This window comes from Fukomys damarensis, unplaced genomic scaffold (genome assembly GCF_012274545.1).
Source record: "Fukomys damarensis isolate Sample0158 unplaced genomic scaffold, DMR_v1.0_HiC HiC_scaffold_35, whole genome shotgun sequence".
Lineage (NCBI taxonomy): Eukaryota > Metazoa > Chordata > Mammalia > Rodentia > Bathyergidae > Fukomys > Fukomys damarensis.
Window position 1 is genome coordinate 33,426,741 of NW_022900947.1, and position 26,305 is coordinate 33,453,045.

Consider the following 26,305-nt stretch of genomic DNA (forward strand, 5'->3'; position numbering starts at 1 on the left):
CACTGGGGGTATGACCTTAAAGTGATTGTGGTTCCCAGCTATTTCTTTTTTCTCTCTTTTGCTTCCTGGCATGAAGTGAGCAGATTTGCTCTACCAGGAAGTCCTGCAGTGATGTGCTTCCTTAGCACAGATCCAAAACAATGAGGCCAGATCATGTACTGAAACCTCAGAACTATGAGTCACAATGAACTTTCAATCTTTTAAGTTGATGATCTTAGGTATTTTGTTACAGTGACAGAATATTAACACATGCCACCTTCAGCCTTTGGATGTATTTATCTGCATAGTCTTTTAAAATATTTATAATTAGTACAATCATTTAGAGATCAATTTCCATATTTTAAACTTTCATATAAAATAGTCATGTCTAAAAACACTGAGGTCAAAGGCTGGCAAACTAAAACTGCTGAACGCTCTGTAAGGTTTCTCTATTTTAGATGCCACTCTCCTTGTCTGTCCCCAATATCTGCTTCTCTTGACCTACCTCTGAACTGTGGTACCGGCTTGTCCCTGCTAGGCTTCTGGGTTTTCAACTTAATTGCCATAGTCTATCGAGGGAAGAAGTAACTCATACATCTTTAACAAATGTGATCTTTAGGAAAAGTCTTCTTTCTACAAGGTAGAGCCCACTGTACTGATATTTTTTTGACTTTGCCCCTTTTTAAATACTGTATTTCTATGTGCACCTGGGCAGAGTGGTCTGATGTTTTTTGTATACAAAATGGTGATGCTTTTTATGGCTGGTTTTACTATTTGGTCATCTGTAATTGTTTCCAATCTCGAATTTGACTTCACAGGGTATTGCAAATTGTGTGATTGTATTGTTAGTTGGTGTACCCCTGTGTAAAGACTCAGGTAACCCTTGGTCTCATGGTACAGTTATAATCTGTTCAGTGACTAAAGTCTGGCTTTCCAGTTGATGTCAGGACCTAAAAGTCCATTAACACACTATATCAGTGCTAGGCTGGATTTTCCAAGCAAGCAGTCACTGGTGCCTGCTTTAGTGAGAAACATAGAAAAAGATTATCATATAAGGCCTAGGTTCTTTGTGTTGCTTGCTTGCCTCTGCTCCAGTGTGTCCTTTCCCTTTTGGGGTTGCTAGTCTCTTCTTGCTTTGCTTTGACCCCTGCCCACTTCTGTTGGCTTCTGTATGTTCCCTTTCTGGCCCTTCAGTCCTTTTTTCCCATGACAGAGTCTTCTCACTACATGTTAGGACCATGTCACTCAATACAAGATGAGAACACGTGTCATGGTACTTCAACCTCAGAACAATCCCATGGCACCAGTCTTAGTATTCCTAATAATAAGCTCAAAAGACTATAGAATTTGATAAATTGATTCACAGAAGAATTTCCAACTGGTTAAATGGTAACCCTAACTACTCTGTGATATATTTTACTTTGGGTTGAAGAGTCAGATTTGGTAATTGAACCATGGCTATAAAACATCAGGAAAGGATTCATTCATTATTTTATTGTAAGGTACCTTGTTGAAGATATCACCAGTTTTAGGATATGCTATTATTTGATGTGTTACTAAGAAAAGGAAAATAAACTATATTGATTTACTTAGTTTTTATATATGTAAAACTCTAACCATTTAAATTGTATTGATTGTTATCTCTACTCCATCTCAAGTACAGATGTTCTAATTTAAAAAGAAATGCTTTGCCCAGCCTGGTGGTGCACTCCTGTAGTCCCTGCCCCGGGGAGGCTGAGGCAGGATTGTTGTGAGTTTGAGGCCAGCCTGGACTACATAGCAAGTTCAAGGCCAGTCTGAATTGCACAATGAAACCATGCCTCAAAAAAAAAAAAATCTTCAAATTGATAAAGTGTTCCTTTAACTTTTATAGCATACTTTAACGTGTAAGACACTTGCTAGGGTTTGCTAATTCTCTCAAGATAATAACATATAAGAATGTGAAAGCATAACATATAAGAATGAGAAATATATTAACACTGCAATGCTTTTCCTTCAGCAACCATCAACCGACCTAGAATTTGACCGCGTAGTGATTTATACCACTTGCCTTCGTGTGGTAAGGACAACTTTTGAGAGATGTGAACTGGTGAGGAAAATCTTCCAAAACCATCGAGTAAAATTTGAAGAGAAAAACATAGCTCTGAATGGAGAATATGGGAAAGAGTTAGATGAGCGATGCCGACGAGTTTCTGAAGCTCCTTCTCTCCCCGTCGTGTTCATTGACGGCAATTATCTTGGGGTGAGTATTCTGCTAAGCAAAATCTCCTTTTCCATGGGTTCTAACCAGCACTGATGGACATCGGTAAGCCTACTTGACAGCACAAGTTGCAACATCATGGCTCAGACATTTGCTATTTTTTGAAGCTCATATTAAAGGTATTGAAGCATTTATTTTTATGCCAAATGATGTGCTGCCACAGTTCTCATTTCAGGAAAAATATAGTGAGATAAAATCATCATAACATTGCTCTTTTTGAATAGTATTGCATTTTGAAAATGTTCAGTTGACTCGAGATTTTCATTGTAAAGATTAGTATGTGGGCTAAAACTTTCATTTGGTGCAAACAGGAAAAATGAAATATTTATAAGATATACACTTGTGAATTATCTTATCACCCCATTATTTAGCACTCACTTTCTTAAAATGACAGTCCTGAAATGGGATCAATAGCATGTGGGGCCTGGAGCCAGAATTTCATCTGCTTGTTTAAAAATTTTCTTGATTTTGGTAGTGCAGCAGTGTGAGACCTCAATTCAGGCTTAGAATAAGCAGAGAGAACTTCCAGAGCAGCAAAACACGTCTACTTCTCTTTGAATAATACTGTTAGCCTAAGTAACCCCCACTGATCTATTAACAGACTTAAGTAACAAGCCCAAGGAGAGGGCTGTGGAAAGGGAGAGAGCATGGAGCTCTTCAGGGGTACCAGAACTGCTGTGGGGCTGCAGCGGATCACATAGTCCCTTGCTACTGCGCAAGGAGACTGTCAGTCCATAGACTGGTATGTAGATCTTGGCTTTATTTAGCAGCCGGTCTTATCCTTTACATTCGGGGAAGCAGGGCTGGAAAAATCCTGAGCAGGAGAGGTTCGTGTTTTGTTTCAGAACATCTGTGTTTGAATATTCTGTCCATATCCATGACAGCGACAGGGAGCCAATCATTTTAAAGATAGCTGCCAAGAAAAATGAGGCTGTTATTGCTTTCAACCAGAGCTGAGCAGAGTTTTCTTTTTTTTTTTTCCCCTTTTTTTTTTGTAGAGCTGGGGCTCACCCTTACGGCCTCACATGTGCTAGGCAAGTACTTGTTCTACCAATGAACTACACTCTCAGCCTCAGATTACATTTTGGAGTACAGAAATTTTGATCTAAAGTATTGATTCTCGTTTTCAGTGTTTTCAATGTATAACCTTATTTAGTGTTTATAACGTATAATCAGTGTAACTCTAGTTACACTGATAATAACAGTAATAATAATGATATTATACTGCCTGCACTCTCAGCTTTATATTATTGCATCCCTCATGATAATTCATATAGCATACTTAAGAAGGAGGACACGCTGAGGTTGGTAGTTTCCCTAACGTCTGTGGTGTTTCACATTTCTGTTCTGATACTTCACGTGTGCCATTGTGTCTTGGTTTCCTCCTTTGTAACATGACAGTGATATAAAGCTTATCGCATAGGTAGATGGTGAGGACTTTTTGTGATGACAAATATAAATACTCAGTTCCTGTGTGTGTTATGAAGTATGTTTTCAAGAAACATTAATAATTATCCCTACTTTGTAAAAGAAAAACATCAATTCCTTTGCTCAAGTGACATAGCTGGCTAAGAGGCAGGGCTGGGATTCAAAATCAGACCTGTCTGACATTCCAAACCATTTTCTCCACGATGACTTGACTTGCACACACTGTAACCCAGAGGACGCAGGATCCCACAGGGCAAACTTTGCTTCTGTAATTTGAAGCTAATGCTTTAAACGTGGAGAGAGTGCAAACACTGAACATTTTCTCCTTTATTTTTCTTATAGAGAAAGAATTACCTCAGCCTATTACTCAAAATAACAAACAGTCCACAATAACTTAGGAAATAAATTGCCCTCTAACTGCAATAGCCCCTTCATTTAAATTTTAGCATACAACTGTGAATAAAACACATTGCCTGCGTGGCGGAGCCTTTTTCCTTGCCCTATTCGTGCATCTGAAATGGAAGGCTGCCCTCTGCTGGGCTTTGGCATGTGGTGAAACCTAATTCTAAGGAGGAAAATAAGCTGAGGTTGGTAATTTCCCTAACATCTGTGGTGATTTAAACAGTCACATAAAACCACTTGATTTAGTTTAAATTTGGATTGGTACTGAAAATAAGACATGTGAATCATCTGCAAAATACAACTTTAAATAGGGAGGGAGAGAATCGAGAAACAGGAACAGTAAGAGGATGGAGTGGACAGAGACTAAAAGAGAGGCACAGGGAGACCGACTGTAACAGAGGCAGAGGTGAGAACATTTTGTTCTTAGAGTCTTGTGCATGTTAGGCAAGTGCTCCACCTCTGAGCTACCTGGATTTCTTTATAAACTTATCTAAACCTTAGAATGTACATCAAAAGTCATCCCTTGTGTGATAGTGTGGACTTCCACCGTCGTTGTCACCTAGTCCAGATGGGTGATGTTGGAAGAATTAAGTTAGGTTTCTCCAAGAGAGGATTATGAATGCACCAGGTAAGAGATCAGAACTGACAAGCACACTGAGCTCTTTTTTCCCTGACTCCTTTTCCCAGCCAACAAAAATTGAAGTTGAAACAGTGAAACAGTCAAGGGAAAGAAATTACTTTAGAAGATAAATCTGCACTGCTCTGGGATGCTCCACTGTGGAGAGGGAGAGCACATTCATAATGAAAGTGGCTTATGACAACTGTTTCTTTTTTTCATGAAGTGTCAGAAAATCTTTCCACAAAAATTCCGTTCCAGTAGATATAGACATAAATTGTCTTAAAAATTCCAGTAGGAAATAGAATAGAAATAATGGATAGCCTGGAACAAACATAAAATTCTGAAGTGGAAATTAACAAAACTCACACTAGAATGGAGCTATAAAATATATGCAATGAGATCGGAAACACTGTGGTTATTTAAAAATTTAAAAATTATTACAATAAAAGACACATGGCCATTAGCCCTCTCAGAATATTCCTCATCACCTCAAGCACATGTATTCCATTGTTCTTGCCATTTTGAGGCAGTCCTGGAAGTCCTTTTGCATGTGTCTTTAATTGCACATTTATGGTGGCCTCATTGCCCTGAATTGATTCCAAATGTTTTTCTTTCATGGTCATTTTAACTTTGGGGAAGAGCCAGAAGTCACATGGTGCCAGTTCAAGTGAATAAAGTGAATACGAACATGCCATAATGTTTTTTTATGTCACTCAGGAGCAGCATTCCCTATATTTTTGATCATATCTTATGAAGACACAAAAGAAGACTTCCGTAATTGCTACAGAAATTTTCTAGAACAATAGGATAAGTGTGTTTAACGCAAGGGAGAGTCTTTCGCGATGGATTAATGATAATGTCTTTTTATTGTAATAATTTTAAAAAATTTTAATCATTTACCATGTATTTTGATCATTTCTTATAGAAGGAGTTTATGTGGAGCCTGGTAATCAAGAACAGCACAGAAGGGTCATTTCTTCAATCATCTGATACTGAGTTGGGGTCTTGGTAATTCTGAATCTACTTAAAGTGCTGCATTATTCCATTTAAGAGTGAAGGCACTGCTGTTGAGCATAACTAATTTACAGATTAGAAGTACAGGCTCTAGGCACATTTCTGAGCACTGCTCCCAAAGCTCCTCAGCAGAAATGGGCCCCCCACGGAAGCTTCTCCCACAATCAAGAAGATCAAGAAGCAGTCAGCTTCAGCATTTCACCTTCTTGGTCATGATTCGCACCAGCAAAAAGGACCCTTTGTTCTCTGCCCTTTTCACTCAAGTCTGTTTAAAAATAAAGTTCCCCAGTCAGCGTATTTGAACCATTTACTGAATAAGCATCAAACCTACCTATTTAACCACGTCTTGGCATAGTTCATTTCATTTTGGACAGTTTTTATTGCTACATTTTCTTAGTACCTAATCTCTTTTATAATGTTCTAATAGCCCGTTAATTCCATTCCGTGTATTGTTTCTCAGAACTAGTAATTTTATTTTCAGAAGTTTCATTTCGTTTTTTGAAAAAGACTCAGTTTTTACAAAGATCAATTTTTAGGTTCACAAAAAAGTTGAGCAGAAGTCAAAGAGATTTGCCGCATACTTTCTCTTCCCATTAAAGTACAGCGTCCTCCGCTATGAACATTCCACACCAAAGTGGTGCATTTGTTATAGTTGATGAACCTACCCTGGCACATTGCTATTAACCAAAGTCCACACTTTCACACTAGGGATGTCTTTTGATGTACATTCTAAGGGTTAGATAAATTCATAAAGAAATCTAGCAGGGGAGGTAGCTCAGAGATGGAGCACTTGCCTAACATGCCTAAAATTTTGAAAATAATCCACAGAACTCCCCCAAAATGCATATACTTAAAAAAATTATATTGACGTAGATCCACCACTGTACTACTTAGGATAGTTTGCATCCCTAAAAATTACGTGCGTTCTGCATGTTCATCTTTGCTCCCCTCACCACCTAGCATCTACTGATCTTTTTATTGTCTCCATAGTTTTGCTTTTTCCTGACTTTTACATCATTGTAACCAGATGATACGTAGCCATTTTAGACTGGCTTTTTTCATTCATTAATATGCATTTAAGTGTCCTCCATGTCTTTTATGACTTGATAGCTCATTTATTTCTAGCTCTAAATAGTATTTAAAGGTTTAGATGCACCCAAGTTTATCCATTTGCCATCTGAAGGAGAACTTGGTTGCTTTTAAACTCCAGCAATTATGAGCAAATGTACTACACAAATTCATGTACAGATTTTTGTGTCAAAATAAATATTTAGTTCTTTTGTGTAAGTACCAAGGCGTACATTTGTTAGGTCAGGTAGTAAAAGAATACTTATTTTTATAAGAAACTGACAATTACTTTTATATGTGGCGGCACTATTTTGCATTGTTAATAACATTGAATGAGAGTTTCTTTTAAGTACATTTGTTAGGTCAGGTAGTAAAAGAATACTTATTTTTATAAGAAACTGACAAATTACTTTTATATGTGGCGGCACTATTTTGCATTGTTAATAACATTGAATGAGAGTTTCTTTTGCTTCACTTCCTTGGCCATCAGTGATCTCTACTTTAAGCATTACAATATGTGTAGTGGTGCCTCATTGTTGTTTTAATTTGCACTTCCCTGCTGACCTGTGATGTGGAGCGTCGTTCATATGCTTATTTACCATTGCATCATTTGATGAGGTATCTTAAAATATTTGGCCCATATTTTAGTCAAGGTGTTTGTTTTGTTATTATTAAGTTTTAAGAGTTCTTTGTATATTTTGCACAATTCTTTATCAGATTTTTTTTTTTTGCAGATGTTTTCTTTCAGTCCCCAGCCTTCATGTTTTGACAGTGTCTTTGCACAGTCAAAAACTCTAATTGTCATGAAATTCAACTTATTACTTCTTTATTTCATAGACCCTACTTTTGGTATTGTATCTGCAATTATTGCCAAACCTAGATCATCTAGATTTTTCTCCCATTCTTACTTTCTAAGGGTGTTAGAGGCAGAATTTTACATTTAGCTTTGTGATTCATTTTGTGAATGGTGCTATATAACATCTGTGCATAGATTTATTCTTTTGCATGCAGATTTGCAACTGTTTTAGTACCATTTGTTGAAAAGATTATCCTTTCTCCATTGTACTACCTTGGCTCCTTTGCCAAAGATCAGTTGACTGTATTTGTGAGGATCTATTTCTACCCCCCCTTCTGTTCCATTTATCTAGTTGTCCTGCCAATTCTTGTTTCTAGTGCAATATGTCCCACTTCTTCATTGTATTGGAGGATTTTATTGAGTAATGTGACTCTTTTCAGCATAAGTACTATTGTAACTAATTTTGATTTTCAGTATCAAACTATGTAACTGATAAAATTTACTTCTTTGCATCTTTATTTTCTCTTCCAAATTTCCTTTGAAAGCTATCTCCATCTTTGTTTGATTTTTTTAAAAAATCATTAACAATTTCTTCAATAATTGGGTTAGAAATGGTTCCTGAACATCCAAAGCTACCCCTTAGGCCTGGATCTTGGGAATAGACAAGCTAAGCATTTAAACTTCAAAGTTTGTTGTCTAAAGTCCTGAAAGTTTTGTTCCTGGAATGTTTACTCTGTCTCAGATAGAACAGGGAAGGAGATATTTAAACATTAGGCCTAAAGTTAGGATTTTAAAATTTAAATTAAACGGCAATGTCTGGTGGAATTGCTTCTTTGTCTTTTTTGTTTAATCTTAAAAAATTTAGGATTGTTTTAATAGCAACAACTATTTGGAAAATAAAATTAGCAATGATAGTAAAAGTTAATTTGAAAGTTATGCCCAGCTAAGCCTAAGCTTTTATATTTATTATCTCTTTTACTTTTCAAAATAATACTGTGAATAACATTATTATTATCTCTCCACATTCAAATTTTGCACCTGAAGAAATGTAAAGATTAGAGAAACTAAGACATTGCTTAAATATCTTCAGATCACAAGAGGCATAGCCAGAATTCAAATTTAAGCAACTACTTTGAAAAATTGAAGGCTCAAAGTTTTATTAAATTGACAAATGGCATTCAACTCTGGTTTTTAGCAATGTATTCACACCCTAAATGTCATCATTTGAAATCTTTTCACACTATTCAAGATCTTTGATGTAGAAATATCTTGCACTGGACAATTTTTCTGACCTTCAATTTCTCTCCTTTCCCCTTCTACTGAACAAGCTCTATCAGAGTTATTATTGTATATCCTTCCTCTTTAGTGTTCTGTTAGCTTACAGTCACAGCATTGTTTTCCTTTGTCCTCCTATCTTACTCTATTCAGGAATAAAACAAAAGCCTGTCTGTAACTACTTGTTGGGGGAATCCTCTAGATTTTTCCAAGTTTTCTATTTCGCAGTCCTATGCAACTCTCCCATCTGTTTTTCTTTTATTAGTCTGGCAGGACAGAAACGTTATTAGAGAAAATCCTCAAAGCACAGCAAATAGATCTACAACAAATTTGCATTATTGGTTTTATCTAGGTCCATTATCTAATATTGTGATTAAATATTTTGTTGACTTGCTGTAGTGAGCCATATAACCAGTTAGTCTTTTTAAAAATTTCTTCAAACAGAAATTCCATTTCCTCTCTTATTCCATCATTTTGACATTCTTTATCTCTTGTACTAGTCCTGAAATATGTTCATCCCCCCAATTCTTATATTTTAGTTTGTTCAAATTTTACAGATATTATATTATCAGCATTGAAAATTATAGTGATTCTACAATATTAGTTTCTTATTACAGTACTCTAGTTTTTTTTTTTTTTTTTTAACCAGGAATTGAACTCAGGTCCTTGTGCTTGCAAGGTAGGTGCTGGAACCACTGAGCTAAATCCCCAGTTCCAGAATTCTACTTTTAATAAATGGCTATCGGTACAGGACAAAACTACAACAAATGAGTTAGAGATCTTAATTTCATTTTCTATTCTAGATTCCAGAAATTCTTAATCGCATAAAACGGAGTAAGTGTCCCTGTAGGCTGATCAGAAGAGATTGGCTTCAGACAGAGCAGGGGAAAAGAGAGCAGAAACACAAGAAAAAATACCAGCCTGACCATTGTTATGGTTTATATCTGGATATCTCCTTAAGTACGCAATCATACTTTAAGTTGGGGGTTTTGCTTTTGGGAGGTGACTGGATCATAGGGGCCCGATGTTTATCCGTGAATTAGTCCACTTATGAGTTTATAGGTAAATGTGATGCTGGGAGGTGAATCCTGGTCAGAGGAGGTGGCCCACTGGGACGTGGCTGGGAAGACATCTCTCCCTACCCTTCCCTTTGTCTCCTTCTGCCTCTGGGCACCCTGCTATGAGCCATTTCTCCTCTACCTTGCACCTCTGCTATGCTGCACTTTCTTGGAGGCAACTGATTATGGACTGAAATCTCTACCTACTATGGCCAAAATAAATCTTTTCCCCTTAGACTTGTTGTTTTCCAGTACTGTGTCATAGCCATGATAGATAACTAAGATAGTCATTTTAAAGTTATGTTTCTAGTAAGACAGGGGTAGGGAGACATAGGGAAATAATTAGTTACCAACAGGTTACCTTTTTAATGTAATTATTAGGGCAAATGGAACTTTCATTATCATTTTAATTTAAACTAGCCTGGGAAATTTGGCTGTAATTTCCCTTATCCTAATATCTTGGGAATTTTGATGAATAGTTTAGTTTCAGCTTGACACTGTGAATCACTCCATTTTGATTTTTAATGTGATCTTGCAGTAGCTTGGTTTAAAACAATGGCTTCTTGTATTTTTTATTTAATATGTTACCATTCTTTTACTCAATTCCCTTTGACTCCACTTTCTTTCTCTTGCCTCATATCTAGTTAGCTGACATTATTTTTGTAGCATTCTGTGAGAGGGATCTCAATTTCCACATTTTGAGAGCTCCTCTCAACAACTTGGAGAAAGTTACAAGGATCCGGATACAAAGATAAGTTCTTTCTTTCACTGGCTATGAAAGGTGATGAACAAGTTCTTTAGTATTTCTTGGAAGGAGGGAGATAAAATTCTTACGACATTGAATAGTCTGAGAAGTAAATAAAGTATAAAAATGTGGCTAGAACACGATATATACTCAGTAAAGATTTGGTAATATTAAGGATTTGGCTTTATAGAGCTCACTTGTTAGGGTTTATAGATGGAAAGAAATGGAAATAATTAAAAATAATTAGGATGGGTAGATCAGTAAATGAGGACAGGAGCAAGGTATAGGTGATTACTCTGAGATTTCGGTCAGACACTGGCGTCCACGTGGTCTGATCTGTAGAGGCTGGTGCTGCACAGCATCCTGGTTTCTAAATGGTGGTGTATTCTTAGTATACAGTGGCCATCTAAGTGAAATGTCATTCAATTTCATGTGAATTGATATATGGGCTGAAATGACTTCACTACCTCATTTATGATAATTTTCCATGAATACTAAAACTAAACACTGCTATATTTGTTAATTTTAATACTAAGCATTAACATTTTAGTTGATATACTAGTATATATTAATGAAAGTTTACTACACACAAGGTACTTATTTTCTCTTAATATGGAAGGAGGATAAGGAACTACATATTGACCACTGTTTCCTTATGAGAAAACATTGATTTTTTTTCTTTTTCTTTTTAATAAACTCAATTTTACCTTTATTCAATTAAAAAAGAATTTCATATATTCAATTGCTAACAAGAGACATCTGATTTGTTCCTTATTATTAAAACAAAGTTAATAAATTTATTACTTGTACCCAAGTAAGAAAGAAAGTGGGTAAAGAGTTAATTTCTTAGATCTTTCTGTGGGCTCATCCCATCTCTCATATCCTCTCTGATCAAGACTAATTTGGGATATTGGTGCAATAATTATTCAGATGAGTTTCCTGAGGATTTATTATTAGTTAGATAGGCACACAAGTACTTCATACAAAAACATGAAAACTTAGCTTTGAAAAGAACCTTAGATATAATCTTGTCTAATGTTCCATTTACTGTAAGAATGTTTTCTATCACATCCTTGAGCAAAATAATCAATAATAAAAATAATCAAAATAATCTTAGGACAGCCACCTCACTATAGTTCAAGCAAACCTATTTTATTGTTATACCCCTTTCAATGTTAGAAAGTTATTTTTCATGTTGCCTCTAATTTCCTCCATCCATTGATTCTAGTTCTCCCTAGAAACAATACAAGTGAAAAGCTCTCTCATCTTCATAACTAAAACTTTTTATAAAGGTATTGGTATGTTATCTTCATGGTTCCCTGATATCTTATTCTGATCGTGTGATTTTCTGAACCTCTGTATCTTAATCTTCTTAGATCATACTCTGGTCTTTAATAGCATCCAAAGCCAATCTTCCAGATGATTTTCTCCCTAAACATAGTTCTATTCCTCTTGAAATAAAGCTACTTCACTTTCAATATCTATATGGAGTGTGACCACTTAAAATTCTCATGTAACTTTTATGCAAACAATCTAAGATAAATTCCTTATTTGCTGGGTGTTTAGACAGATTTGACTAGATTTTCCCTAAATCTCTTTCTCATATGGTTACTGTGCAAAAATTTAGATCTCAAGCAAACAAGATTTTTTTTTGTGTGTGAAATACAGGCAGTTCAATCTGGTGCCCGTATCATTCCTCAGGTCAAGAAGCAAGGAATTTATCAATTGTCTCAAACTTCCGTTTCCAAAGAAAGGTGGTATTGAATAACAAGGCTTGAGTGTTATGATAGCTGTTAGGTTTTTTTTTTTATCTACCCCAAAATTTAGTGGCATAAATGACAATTATTCTGTAGATTGCAGTGTTGATGGCATTTGGCTGTTCTCCAAGGCCTGCTGGTGGCTTGGTCAGAATGAATAACATAGGATGGCCTCAGTGACATGTTTGGAGACTAGCTTTTCAGATTTCCTTCATATGTCTTTTCTAGCAGTCTAGATGGAGCATGCTAAGTGGTTTTCTAGCAGCAAAAGAACATGCAAAGGGTTTTCTAGCAGCAAAAGACAAAAAGCCCAAAAGCTCACACACGTTTTGAACCTTGCTTATGCCACTTTTGCTTTAATCTCATTGACTCAGACAAGCCACATTACCAAGTCTGGATTCAAGAAGGAAATAGATTCCACTTCTTGACAAAGAAATATTAAGAGCATGTGTTGGTAGGGTATATGCAGTGAGGCATGAGCATATTTGTTGTCTTTACCAGCAATCTACTGAAGCACAGAACTTTGATCTCATGTAATCCTGGCTTTCTGCCTGAGGCAAATGTGCTCACTCACTTGGAGCCTGTGAGAGAGGAGTGCATACTTTATAGACCAAAGCCAGGGAATGAATAATGCTTTAACACCTCTTTTGCCCACGAAATTTGTTGGTGGGACAGTTTGGCATTGAAAGAACATTTTCGTGGACCTTAATGCATCAACTCTCTTTCAAATTTCCAGTCACACACCATCATTTTGTTTCTTAAATAATTTTGTAACATTATCAGTGGCATCTTGTGATACTTTTCATCCACTGACTATACCTTTACCTTCAGCTTCACTGGTTTGTTTAGTTTTCACCTTGATCCTTCAGTCTTATTTTTGAACCTATATTAATACATTTTCCTTAATTCATATTTTTTGTGCTACAACTAATTGAATGGCATGAAAAGTCATATACCAGCAAGTACTGTTTATATAAAATCAAATTTTCACTCTTAAAACTTAAAGTCAATTATAGAGAGGGGACTTTTGACGCAGTCAGACAATAATCAGTGTCACCCACACAATAATTCATGAGTTTATGTTTTGTCCTTATAATTTAACAGATTTAAATATACTGTCAAAATTAGCCCAAGATTTTGCCATCCTCAGTTTTGCCTGTTGTAGTCCTCCGGATGCTTAGATACTTGTAACACGCCTGGTAGGTCTATTGTTTCATAATTTGCTGAATATTTCAAAGCTTGAGTCTCGCATGGATACTTTAGACATGAACATAAGATAGGAAACAGTTGTATCTGCAACAATTACCTGCAAGTTAAATAAGGGCATACACCTGAAAAGACCCAGAGAAGCCATTTTTTCTATATCTCAAGATATGTATATATTATTAATTATTCTCAATCAGATTGAAGAAAAAATGCATTTGTATATAATGGATAATTTATTTGGATTTAAAGATATATTGTATGCATGTAAGATCTTTTTGAACTATAAAACAAATAAAAATAATGAATAAAATAAGATAAATAAAAGTTAATAGAAATTTTAATAAGTGCATTTACAGTAGAACTTGAAATCAGTATATCAGTTTTGAAAAGTTTTGGTTGGTAATGAACTATTTCTGTTCTAAGAACACAGTGATTTAATGTCTTTTCAACCACTAGAGGGCTCATACCATATAAGAAAATATTAAATACATGAGAAAGTTCATGAAAATAGAAGAAATCATTTATGATATATCTTTTCTTAGAACCTAATTAATGTTAAAAGCCTCAGATATAAGAACTATAAACGAAGTTTCATATATAGATTTCCTTTAAAAAAGGAACCAACAAAATTTTTAAATGGACTATTCGAAAGTTTAAAATAAACATCATAAATATTTGATTATTTGAGGCCTAATTCTGAATCAGACATTTATACCATTCATTATCTTTTGAGTGTGGAAGTGTGAATGGAAAGTGAATATATTTTCCCTGAGAGTTTCTGGCTCCTAGGACCTAGTCTCTAGAAACACCTTTGCTACCATGATGCTGAATATGACTACAACTGAACAAACATCTTACGCAGGGGTTCGACAGAGTAAAGTTTTTTGCCCGAGCTGTAAGCTTCCTTATGCCCAGGTAGGATCAGGATTCATTGTACTGTGGTTTGGCTCTGTTTTAATCACTCCTTGGATTCCTACTTTGATTTGAGCTCAGCCCAAGATGCCTTTCTCTCTAAAAACAGAAATTAAGCTAAGACCTGGCCATATGTTTGGTCCTGATGGTGTTTATTCTCTGAGTTAGATTCAAACAATGGATATAATGAATAAAATCGAGCAATCCATCTGTCCAACACAAGCCCTGAAATGCTGAACCTGAATCAAGGGTCTTACTGCACATTTCCTCTCTGGGTGTGACTTTGCAGGAAATCAGCAGGGCCTAGTATTTGTGGGCTCCAGGGGCCAGTGGGGCTCATCCATTTGTTTTGATTTTCAGCACCTGTCCCTGAGTCACACTGCCCACCTGAGGCACTGAGGAAGCTGGATTCGAATCATTAGAATCTTGCTTTTCAAATTAGTCTCAGTGATGCCCTAGAGATTCCCTGAGGGGCATCTGGTGGACAATGTAAGTGAGAAGGTTTAGAAGGTCTCCTCCAAATGTAAACCATATTCTTCATGCTACCAAAATAAGCAAAAAGGTTTGGTTGAACAATCTGGAGAAAAGCTAAAACACATACGTAAAATTCTTTTCATCAGTGTTGTCTGACTTGAGTTTGTCTGGCAGTTGGGCCACATTGCTAGACTTGGGGTGAGGAGCGGTGATCTATAATCAGATGGCCAGGCCTGGATTTGTCTATTTACATGGCCTCCAGGGTTTCTTAAAATTAGTTACCCTGAAAAGACTAGAAGGAGCTGACCAGTCATTGAGCAAATAGAGAGCGCCCTCTGTGAGTACAATACTGTGCAAGGTTCTAAAAAGCCAGAGGCTGTAAACGCATAATTCCAGGCACCTAGGTTCACAATTTATGGAGTGTGGCTGTGTGGGGTGTAGGATAGAGGGTCGAGCAGTGTGGACACACACTGTTTTACTATGAGCTTTGCTAGAGAGAGAGAGAAAGAGAGAGAGTCAGAAGTTCTGGTAACGAAGGAAGGTTCTAAGAGGGAAGTAGCATTCAAGCTATGTTTGTAAGATGAATGCGTTTTCAATAAGAAAGGGGAGGGATATGGCCCTAAATGCATGCCACATTTCTTTCCTACTATGAGAGTCCTAGAGAGACCAAGTTTTTGCTATACATTTTATGAAGTTCTTTAATTATTTCTAATGAGATGTGGTTCAGTTCGCTTCTAGGAAAGATTTAGGTGATGAAATGCAAAATCAGTGAGTTTCCTGAATTAATTCCAGTTCAATTTAGAGCAGTGCAAATGTCAATGTCTCAGGACAATGTTTCTGTTAGGCTTTTCTGACACACAGCTGAGCCCACTGCCGATAGTAATCAGCTTCCTTGCTAGCTACTTCTTTGTAGCTACCAAATCAAAGGCTCAGAGGCCTCACAATCCACCTTGGGGAGAAGAGTCCCTCCTTGTTCAACTCTGAGATCCTCAGATGTCATTCATTTTTAAAAGTGTGCTGTGTTCTGGAGTTTGAACTGACTTAAGCCTGAGTTTCAGTTCCGTGGCTTTCCCTTGAGAGACTCCAGAGAGGCTGCAAGAAGGTGACTGAAGGCCTGCACATGCAGAGTGCTTCCAGGAGCTGCTTCTTGCTGAGAATTAGACTCCATTCTGCCTACTGTGTTCTATCACTGGGGAAAATAGGGCAAGACCTACATTTTCAGGTTTTTACAAGTCAAAATGAGAAGTAGGTCAACTCCCTTGTGTCACTGACTGAAAGCACTGAGGCAGAATGACACTGACTCTCAATCATTTCTTAGGCAAAAGGTACAGTAAAAATGAAAATATCAGTCACAAAGACTGCCAGATTTTCTCTGTTCTTTCTCTTTGGTAAGAATAGAACTCAGGTTAAAAGGAGATTATTCACAATAGTCTATCAAGGTCACCCCTCCCCCCAGATTCAAGACACATTTCAAGTATGCTACGATTCACACTCTTAAGAAATGATTAGAAGACTGAAAAAATAGAGCTAAGTGTCCAGTTATAGGTATACTTTTTTTTTGTAGGAGAAAGCTTGGTACATTTTCCAGGAATATTTCTCTATCATCAAAGAGTTTAATATTTGTGAAGTGACTAATTAATGCATGAATGGGAACCTACCATTTGCTGTGTTGCCCGTGTCATTTGGAGTATTCAAGAGCTGTGCATGCAGTGTGATCTGTGCCTACCAGAAACTCTCACTAGAGAAAAGTACTGTATAATATCAGTATTCCATGCAACATTTTAATTCTGTAAGTACTATATTATCAGAGGATAAAAATATGAGATCTGGAGTTATCAGGAAAAGGCTCGTTGGAGCAGTAGAATTTTAGTTTTCATGATGCGTCTCTCCATAGATCTAACTCAACTTTCTTGAGCAAGTGAGTTAAGCACTCTGTACTTTGGTTTTCTGATTTATAGAAGGACACAATCAGGATCTGTGCTCTGTTAGATGAAGTTAGATGATTTTACTTCTGGGTTTCTAAAGCCAGTGGTGGAAAAGATACCAGTAAACATACCTTCTATCTCTCACCACTATTGTAAATTATTCCAAAAGGATTTTAGAGTTTCCAGGGTAAAATCTTTTCAAATTATTTTTATAATTTTAAAAACATTCTTCTATGAGAATTTAGGCTCACTGTTTTAGAAAGCACTGCAGTAAGCGTTTTTGTGAATGCAAATTTTCTAATGTTTGAATTATCTTTTTGAAGAAATTTCCCAAAGAGAGATCAATGAGGTCCAAAACACAAACATTTTAATGTGTCCTTGAGATATGCTTGTAGCTATTTTTATTCTCATTGTGATTTAATCTTTTATTATTGTAGTGTAATCACCTTTGTCCAATTAATAGTTTGGCTTCTATTTGTGGTTCTATATCAACACACACACAGCCCACTTCACATCTCCAAGCATTTTATTGATTCATTTCATTTTAGTTTGCCTTATATTTGTTTACTCTTTTTCTTTTCCTAGTAATTTTTATTTAGGTGTCTCTTTTGTAAACAAAAATATAATTTGATTTTCTATTTTTGGCACAATATGTGAATCTTTATGGGAACAAGGTATTCAAACTTTTAAATGTATTGTTTTAAAACAGAACTTTTTGTGTGACCAGTGTCATTCTGTTTTATGCCTTGTGCTTTTCAAATGTATATATTTATACATACATATAAAATAGGTCCTTTTTGCAGTTTTTAAGGGGTCAGGAAAGGAGATAGCATGTGTGTTGATTGTAACAGTAAACTGCTGCTGGGAGCATTGCTTTATGAGCTGTGAATGCTGTGGCCATTGCTCAGTTGTTCTCATGTCAGAAGTTTTTCCCAGTGTGATTGGTGCAGTGGAACCTGTTTCTTAATCATTTTTTCCCACTATAATCCCATTTATGAACTATAAGTATGCCAGTGACTCATACTTAAAAAGAATAAGGTGTTTTATTCATTCCTCTCTACTCCCAGGAATTAGTTTTCATTTCCTTAGAGCCAGTGTCGTTCTCATGCTATGCTAAGAGGTATCATTTTTACCACTTATTTCTAAAGGAGCGAATGTTGTAATGCACTGTAGGGATTGGCTTCTCTGCATGGAACAGCGATGGAACATTCAGTCACACTCGCCCTTTCTGTTGCAGCATTTCCTTTCAGCACCTGATGAATGGATGTTTCCCTTTCTGTTTTCTCTTCATGGGAAATACAGTGGCTAGGAGGTTTAGACTCAGGGATTTATGTCACCATCTTACCCAGAAACCCTGTAGTCTTTCCTCAGAAGGTTCTAGAATATACAGGTGAGGTATTAAATTAAAACACAGCATGTGCTTTTTAAAAATTATTTTCAGAGAGCTGCATAACTTGTTTGTCAGGAGAAACAGGGGTGCTATAAGTTAGGCCTGAGATAAACATTTTATTGGAATATGCTAGCTACTTTGTACACCAAATGTCACATTTCACAGTAATTAGAATATAGATGATAACAATGTGACATTCTGCTTTACGTGTTATAATATGTACAGATTGCCAGCTATATTTTCTACCTTTGAGGATTGCTAACGTTTTATGATCCAGATAATTTTCATTTTTTCTCTTTTTACATTTCTTGCTTGGAAATCCACTGAAAATCTGGAGGGGAGCCAAAAGCAAAATTGTTTACATTATGCTGACTACACTCTCAGTGGACCATGCTATTGCATCGGGCAATGTCTGTAGCCTCTGTTTCCATGTTGGAATTAAGAAACTCATAATGCTTATCTTGATTTGAACACATGACCTGTTGAGAAAATGGCTTTGCATTGTCCTTAGCTATTGGTTCATTCGGAAGATGAAGTGAATGTGAGTGGGAGTAAAATTCAAATATTGCAGTATGATTGCTTAATATAAAATATAATTAAAATGTCTTTCTCTAAATAATTTAAATATTTTGACAAAGTTCTAGAACTCTGGGGGTCAGCTTGATTTGCCTATATTTGTGTATGTCTTACATTTCCAATTTTGACAGAAGATTAATAAAAATTAATGTAACTTTCCCCTAAAGATTATATTCTCCTTTTCCTTTCTTAGCCAACACTGCACACAGCACATGTCATTTTAGTTGTGAAATGAGAAATGTTACTTCAGTTAATGGTTATATTTTTCCCATCTTACCTGTCCTTTCCCCTTTTCTTTCTTCATTGTTCCCACCTTCATCTTCTTTCCATCCAGGAAAAGTGTATTTTATTTTTCACAGGTAAAATCAATGAAATGGAAGGAACAGCAAAAATATGTTCTTGACGGGATGGGGCGATTCACCTCTGTGGCATCTCAGAAACATTCCTTTCATCTTCCTCATCATTTTCCTTCTTATTTTTCTTGGCCCCTAGGGTATTAATTCACTGATATATCTCTGCCTTGAGCTGGAAAAAAGGAGAAAATATAGGGAGGAATTAAATTTTAAATTTTGATTTGTATCAACTGAGCCATACACTCTAGTTTTCAAACGCTGCCTTTCAATTAAGAAATACTGATTAGGATCCAAGTCAGCATCAGTGACTGTGATGAATGCTGGGTGTGCTCCTCAGAATGGAATAGATACGGGGTCCCTTCTCCAACTCTCTTATAAATAGAGAGTGTGAAAGAAAATAAATCAGTACACTGTGAGCATCAGTCTTTTTGGATAAAGTCAGCAAGAGGAAGATCAAGGGAAGTTTTCTTCTTGGGAAAAGAGAAAGTGTTTTACAGGGCACAAAAGAGTAAGTCAGCACATTTTTACCAGATTTAAGCAATAATTGGTCAGATATGATTTTTGAAAGAGGGAATATTGTTCTTGCAGGTAAATAATAACAGTTGATTACTTTGGATTATTTGAAAAAGTGTGAACTAAGTTAGGACATAAGTTTTGTTCAAGAGAAGATGGGGAGGAAGAGCTAAGGGGGACAGGACTAGGGAGGGCCCCAGAGCGAAGTTACCAGTCCTTCAGTTTCTCTCATTCAAGATTAGTACAGCAGCTGCAAGTGGAACTCAGAGACTTCTATCAACTTTACCACAGTGTGATAGTTAACCAGAAGAACATCAAAGTTCCTACACAGATTGGTGAACATTGACTAAATAAATGAAGAACCACTTTCTTGCCTTTGTTCTGCTCTACTTTCCTTAGTGGGAAGGACAGAAAGTTGCGCAAGTTAACCTTCTCAGTCAGCCGCATTTTACTGGAGCATAATTTATTTTTTAACTGGTACTTAAACTTGAGTATGATTTTATTATGTATCACCATAAGGTCACATTTGAATTTACTGAAACATTTCTCTTTGGTTGGAAATTAAGATTTGTAATGTGGAAGTTTGCTTTATCAATAAAACTTGACATATATTTTTGTTCATATTGAATTATGTTCCTAGGATAAAATGGAAGAGATGTCTTGAGATACAGCTGTATTAGTAATATTCATCAATATATTTTATTGTTTTTGCTTTGGAAACATTATACAAGGTACTTCTTATAGTCTTAAACATATTTATGTATTTTATTTGCATGATTAGAAGTGATTCTTTTAAAATATTTCTTGTTGAGCTAATTCTTTCATTTATTTAGAAGGAAAAGAGATAGTATACTATATATTATTTTCCACATTCTTTTTGGCATTGCTGAGTAGATAGTTGCACATTTTTGTGCCAACCACTAGGAGTCACTAGTTTGTCACATCTTCCCTGCTGTGAGATGTTTGTTTCTACAATTCTGTGCACATAGCTAGCTGAGTGGCAGGGCACTGAGAGCACAACCATATGTAGTGTTGTTAATTTTATTAAAATGCTGGTGTGTTTGCTGCATTAAAGAGGATATGATGCTGTGCGTGGTGGCTCATGCCTGTAACACCAACTACTTTGGGAGGCTGGCAGGAGGATAAGTTTGAGCCAAGCTTGTGCAACTGAGTGAGATCCTGTATCAAAAGAATAAATAAGTAAACAAATAAATACATAAGAAAAGGGCTGAGGATATATCTTGGTGCAAAGGTCCAGGTTTCAATTCCAGTACCATGAAATGGGAGGCATGAAATGTATGTATGCCATTCTCTAGATCAATGAAACGGTAAATTAGGTGATGACATTTTAGGCTTTTGCTTTTTTTCCTTCTAAGGTAAGGGATAGCATTCCATATGTGTGATTTATTTATTTTGTGACAAATCAAAGGTGTCATCTTTAAAGTATTGGAAAAACTGTAGACAGGATTGTAGATACAAACACTGAGCAGGCAACTCAGGACAAGGTTTTACTGAGTCTGAGGATTTGGATGTTGTTAAAGCAAAAATATGGTGTACTTCAGGACGGATGCTAGGCAAAAATCTGTTTCTGTTTCATGAGTCTTACCAGAGAACACCTCAACTATCAACATTTTCAAGCCTTTAGATTTCTTCATTACGCTCCTTTATCAAAGATAGAATTTAGCAATGGAGAGTGATTATAAGCTTTTAGATTATTACTGCTTTAGAAGCACGTAAAAATTGTACATTTTAAACTGTGTTTTCAATGGTGAATTTGAGGGGTCAAAATGATTTCATTACAAGCACAATTACTCTTGGAAATGAAGTGGAAATTTAATTTGATGAATAAATCCTGATTTAGATGTAGTGTCAGGAAATACATCTTGAACATAAACAGAGTTACAATCATCTGTCCTTGTGACTTGTGGTTTGCTCTGCTGTGGCTAATACTGTCTGATTAAAAAATATACATTATGGCAGGGTAGAAATAGCTTTGGTTACAAAATGACAAGGAACAAAGCAAAGCTATAAATTTACTACATCCAGTGCTATTTTATGACCCAATAAGTCATCTTTAACTTTGACCTAAAGTTACTTGGAAAATAAATCATTTTAGTTTTTCAAACTTGTGCTTTTTGATACATTAAAATTTTGGCTTACATGGTGAAGGAATCTTGACTAATAATCTATGCAGTTTTGAAACTGCATTATCTAATTCTAGTAGAACAACAGATTTTGCTGTAGCAAAGTTTTATTTTTGCTTCAAAAAGTGTAGTCATTTCCTTGTGGTCTTATGTAGCAAAACCAGAAATCCCACAGGCTTAGATTTGTTAGACGATCACCATTGCTCATTATGATATTTTGATGATTACTCTGTAATGTATCAAAATTGCACCCTCCATTACAATTCTTTGGCAACCACGTACTTTCTATTTTACATCCTGAATATTGTTTACCACTGTTTCTTTTTCATAATTCGAGTTAACCTTGCTCATTCTCCTCACGCTTAGTCAATAGCCATTTTGACACTGTATTGAGCAATTTTGCTTCTATGCCATTGACATTTTAACTTATACATATATATGTGATTGTGTATAGAAAGATTTCTGTGTACAGCAGTAATCAAAAGACATATTTACATTAAAAATTACTATCGTTTTATGAAGATATATTGCCATGACTCCTCCTCAGAATACTCCATTTTGCTTTGAACAGTTTATTCCATTGTTATTGCTTCTCTCTGGAGCAGATTTAAAAATACTCATTCTTGAGTGTCTTTAGGAGACGTGATAAGAAATACAGCGAATACCACTGCCAAGTGTCATCCAGTAGCAAAGCAGGCTTGTAAAAACATTACTGTGTGTCTTTATTTACCTTATCTACTAGATCTGGCACCATGGGACTTCTTGCTCTTCTTCAAAGTCAAAATGACCATGAAAGGTAAATGTTTTAATCAATTTAGCATACTGACACCAGGATTACAGTGCGACTCAAGATAGCCACAAAATAGGACTCCCAGAACTGCTTCAGAATGTGGCAAGAATGCGGGGACAAATGTGGCTGGTACCTGATGCCCACTAGCACAGTGCATTTTGGGTAAATGATGTCTTACAATAGATTGAAAGTTGAAATTTGTTTTACTTTTAATTACTCCCCTCCCCCCCTTCTTCCATTGCTCTAGCCTACCGTCTATCTCTTGTATTTGTGAGAAGCTCTAAATATTTGGTGAAAACTATTATTTATCACAGAGTAGATAGGCAAACCGTAATTTCAATTAAAACATAATATTTCAGGTTCACATAGACAGTGTCTTAGCTAATATTCAAACATTAACTAAAATATATGACAGAGAAATAATGAAAACGTGGAGTTGATGACATATTAATTTTTAAAACATTTCCTTTATGTTTTGAAACATTGACCTTGGAGACTTTGATAACAGTGGAGGGAATGCCTCTCCTAGGGAAAATGATTTTTTTTAATCTTTTATTTTGCTTCTTATTTATAATTTAGGTTTTTTATACATAAGAGAAACCATATGATACTTAAACTCATGGGTCTGATTTATTTCACCTCACATTATGGTTTCAGGATGTATCCATTTTCCCACAAGTAACTCAACTTTATGGAAGAGGAATACTACATTGTGTATAAATACACCATTTTCTTTATCCATTCATCTCTTGATGGACATACAGGCTGCTTCTAAAATTTAGTTAGTATGAATTGTGCTATTATAAACATGAGTGTGGTGTGTATCACTGTAATATGATGTCTTGAACTCTTTTGGGAAGATACCCAGGGGGAATAATTGGGTCAAATAAAATTTCTAACTTTGGGTTTGTGAGAAATCTCCATATGGATTTCCACAGTGGTTGTAATAATTTATATTCTCACCAACTCTAATGATGGCAAGCAAACAACTTGTCCTGGAGTGAGCTTTTGCAATGAAAATCAAGAACCGACATCCACCCCCATCCCCACTGTGGGGCAGGGCCACTGTCTCCCTGCCCCAAATCATCCCAGGGCCAGTCAGAAGTCTAGGAGAGCTCTTTGTTCCCTGACACTGCAATTGTTCAAACTAGCCAATGTACAGCTATGAGTTTTTTCCATGCAAACCACGGTACAGGCTCATTCTTGCCCCCCCGGCCATTGCCTCCCTGAGTGGCCCTTGGCTGTGTTGCCTCCTCCTGTTGGGAACTGTGGGGGCAGACTCTCCTCCTAAGGCAACTGTCTGTTGAACTGCTGGCATCACCATGCCTGAATAATAATAAAACCTATACTGTAAAAGTAGATAGGTTAATAATTTTTAAAAAAGCTTACATGTATTGGGTGCTTTGTGGCAGGCACAGAGGTAGATGCTTTCATTGGAGGAATAGCACTTTGTGACATAAATATTACTATACCCCCATGTTGCAAATAAAGCATCTGAGGATGTAATGATCAGTGTACCCACCCTAACCTTACCATGATCCAGAAGTGCTGGAGAAAGTTTAGAACAAGATTCTCTGAACAAGAGTCTGTAATTTCAGCCAAGCTTGAATACACTTCCTATCACTGGGCTGTGCTCTGTGAAAAGGCCTCAAATTTGTCCACTTCATTTCCACTCAAACTTTTTATCCATTGGCAGATTCTTCCCTTAATATGAAAGTAAACTTGAAAAGAATACACTGAAACATCTCCACATTATTATCTATGCTACAAGTACATGTAATAGAGTAAGGCATAAAAACTACCTTAACATACCTGAAAAATGAAAATAGGGAATTCACAATTCCTGAAGACAATAACATAAAAATACAAATAAATAACAAATTCTAAAAATGTAAGTGATTGGATACAAAGTCATCAAAATGGTAAAGCTTTGTAAGAGAAAAAACTCTGTTCATGGCTCTTACAAAAAACAAAGAAAGCCTTGGGGGATTTGTATTTGGGCAGATATGCTTAGATTTCACTCTTGTGGTATTTCCCAGTAAGGAATCAACTATACCTCCATAAGGCAGAGGGTCTTATGTCTGAAAATGAACTGAAATAAAAGAAATGTTTTCCCCTTTTTCCATCATTCTTCTTGAATATTGTCAGCTGGCATTTTGCATGTCAGAGAATTTTTTTTTTCTTTTTTTGGTACTGGGGATCGAACTTGGGTCCTTGCTCTTGCGCGGCAGGTGGTGGAACCACTGAGCTAAATCCCTAACTCTGTCATAGAAAATTTTGACAGCCAGAATTTAAATAAACAATTTGAAATTTAGTAGATTTGTCTTGGCCATCCATGAAATACAGCTTGTGGTATTGGCTTGGTCCCTCTCACTAGGGAAAATGTATTTTAAAAGAATAGAACACAGAAACCAATGTCATAATGCAGGCACATCCCTGCTGACACCTGGGGTCCCTGGTCATGGGCAACAATAAATTGTGCTACAAAGTTTCACTCAACTCCTGAGTGTGGTGGGGCCCAGGGCAGAGGGGCTTGCATTCTACGGTCACTTGTACCATACGTGTGGTCACTCAGGTGTAGTTCTTGTTTGCCTTTTTCTCTGTATGTTCCATGTACAACACACACGTGAATGGAATTTATTCATTCTCAGAGAAGGGTGAGAAGAGGTAGAGAGGGACTTGCAGTGCACTAACAAGCAAAGCCCTGTGGCTGCACAGCCCTTGGGCTTCTTCAGCACATGACAGACCCTTTTGCCGTTCCATTTCATCCCTGTGCGCTCTCATGCTCCCATGGCCCTGGCCTCTCCTCATTACCTTGGAAGCAACACGAAGTAATCTCTCCGGTCTCCCGCAGAGCAGCGAGGCCATTCTTAGCTGCCTGTGGGTCTCTACCCCTCTCCTCTCCTCAGGCTCGTTCTTTCCATTAAGATATTCTAAGACCAAGGGATTTCCCCTCAAAACAGCTTTTTCTCCAAAATAGAACTTGCTTGGGGAAAAGCCGAGGTTTTAAAAAAAGTCACTTGAACACCAAAAAAAGGTTTTATTTCACTAACATGTCCTAAAACGAAGACAAAGAATGTATTGCTGGCTCAGTTGTTTGTGAACATCAGAAAAAGGCATCATTTCTACTAATTTTTTATCAAAAATTTTATTATTAGTATTTATTATTATTTAATATTTCAAAATTAAATTTATTGGTTCATTTTAGGTATACAGTACAGTTACATTCATTATCAGGATCTTGTCTCTTTATGTGACAGATCTTGGTTCTTATTTTTTCCCCTTCCCCAGCCCTCCCTTCAGCCCCTCTACCCTTCCCTATTTACAAAGACATTGTTTCCATGTTTTTCCTTTCCCTTTACACTTTTTCCATATTTTCTCTTCTCCCTGTATATTTTCCCCTACCCCTCCCACTTCCTCTACTCTTTTAGACTTTTTCTTATTACTCAATATCAGTTATACATTTTGATTCTTATTTATACTTGTACTTTTTCACATTAGAGAAATTGCTAGGTATTTACACATGCGTGGCTGGGGATTTAGCTCAGCAGTTCGCTGCCTGCCTTGCAAGCCCAAGGACCCGAGTTAGATCCCCGGTATCAAAAAAAAAAAAAAAAAAAA

The 26,305-nt window shown here is 36.4% G+C and overlaps 1 protein-coding gene across 2 annotated transcripts in view; it reads left to right on the top strand.

Moving 5' to 3' along the window:
• Grxcr1 (glutaredoxin and cysteine rich domain containing 1) overlaps window positions 1–26,305 on the top strand; it is a 220,689-nt gene that overhangs the window by 169,887 nt on the left and 24,497 nt on the right. The window contains exon 3 of one of the 2 annotated variants that reach the window (XR_004515321.1): window positions 1,979–2,025. Coding sequence is in view for 1 of the 2 variants with exons in the window: in XM_010625164.3 (XP_010623466.1) it covers window positions 1,979–2,221 (243 nt within the window). In the remaining variant the exon portion in view is untranslated. Of the gene's footprint in view, window positions 1–1,978; window positions 2,222–26,305 lie in introns of those variants that run through there. The other variant, XM_010625164.3, reaches the window with a different exon arrangement.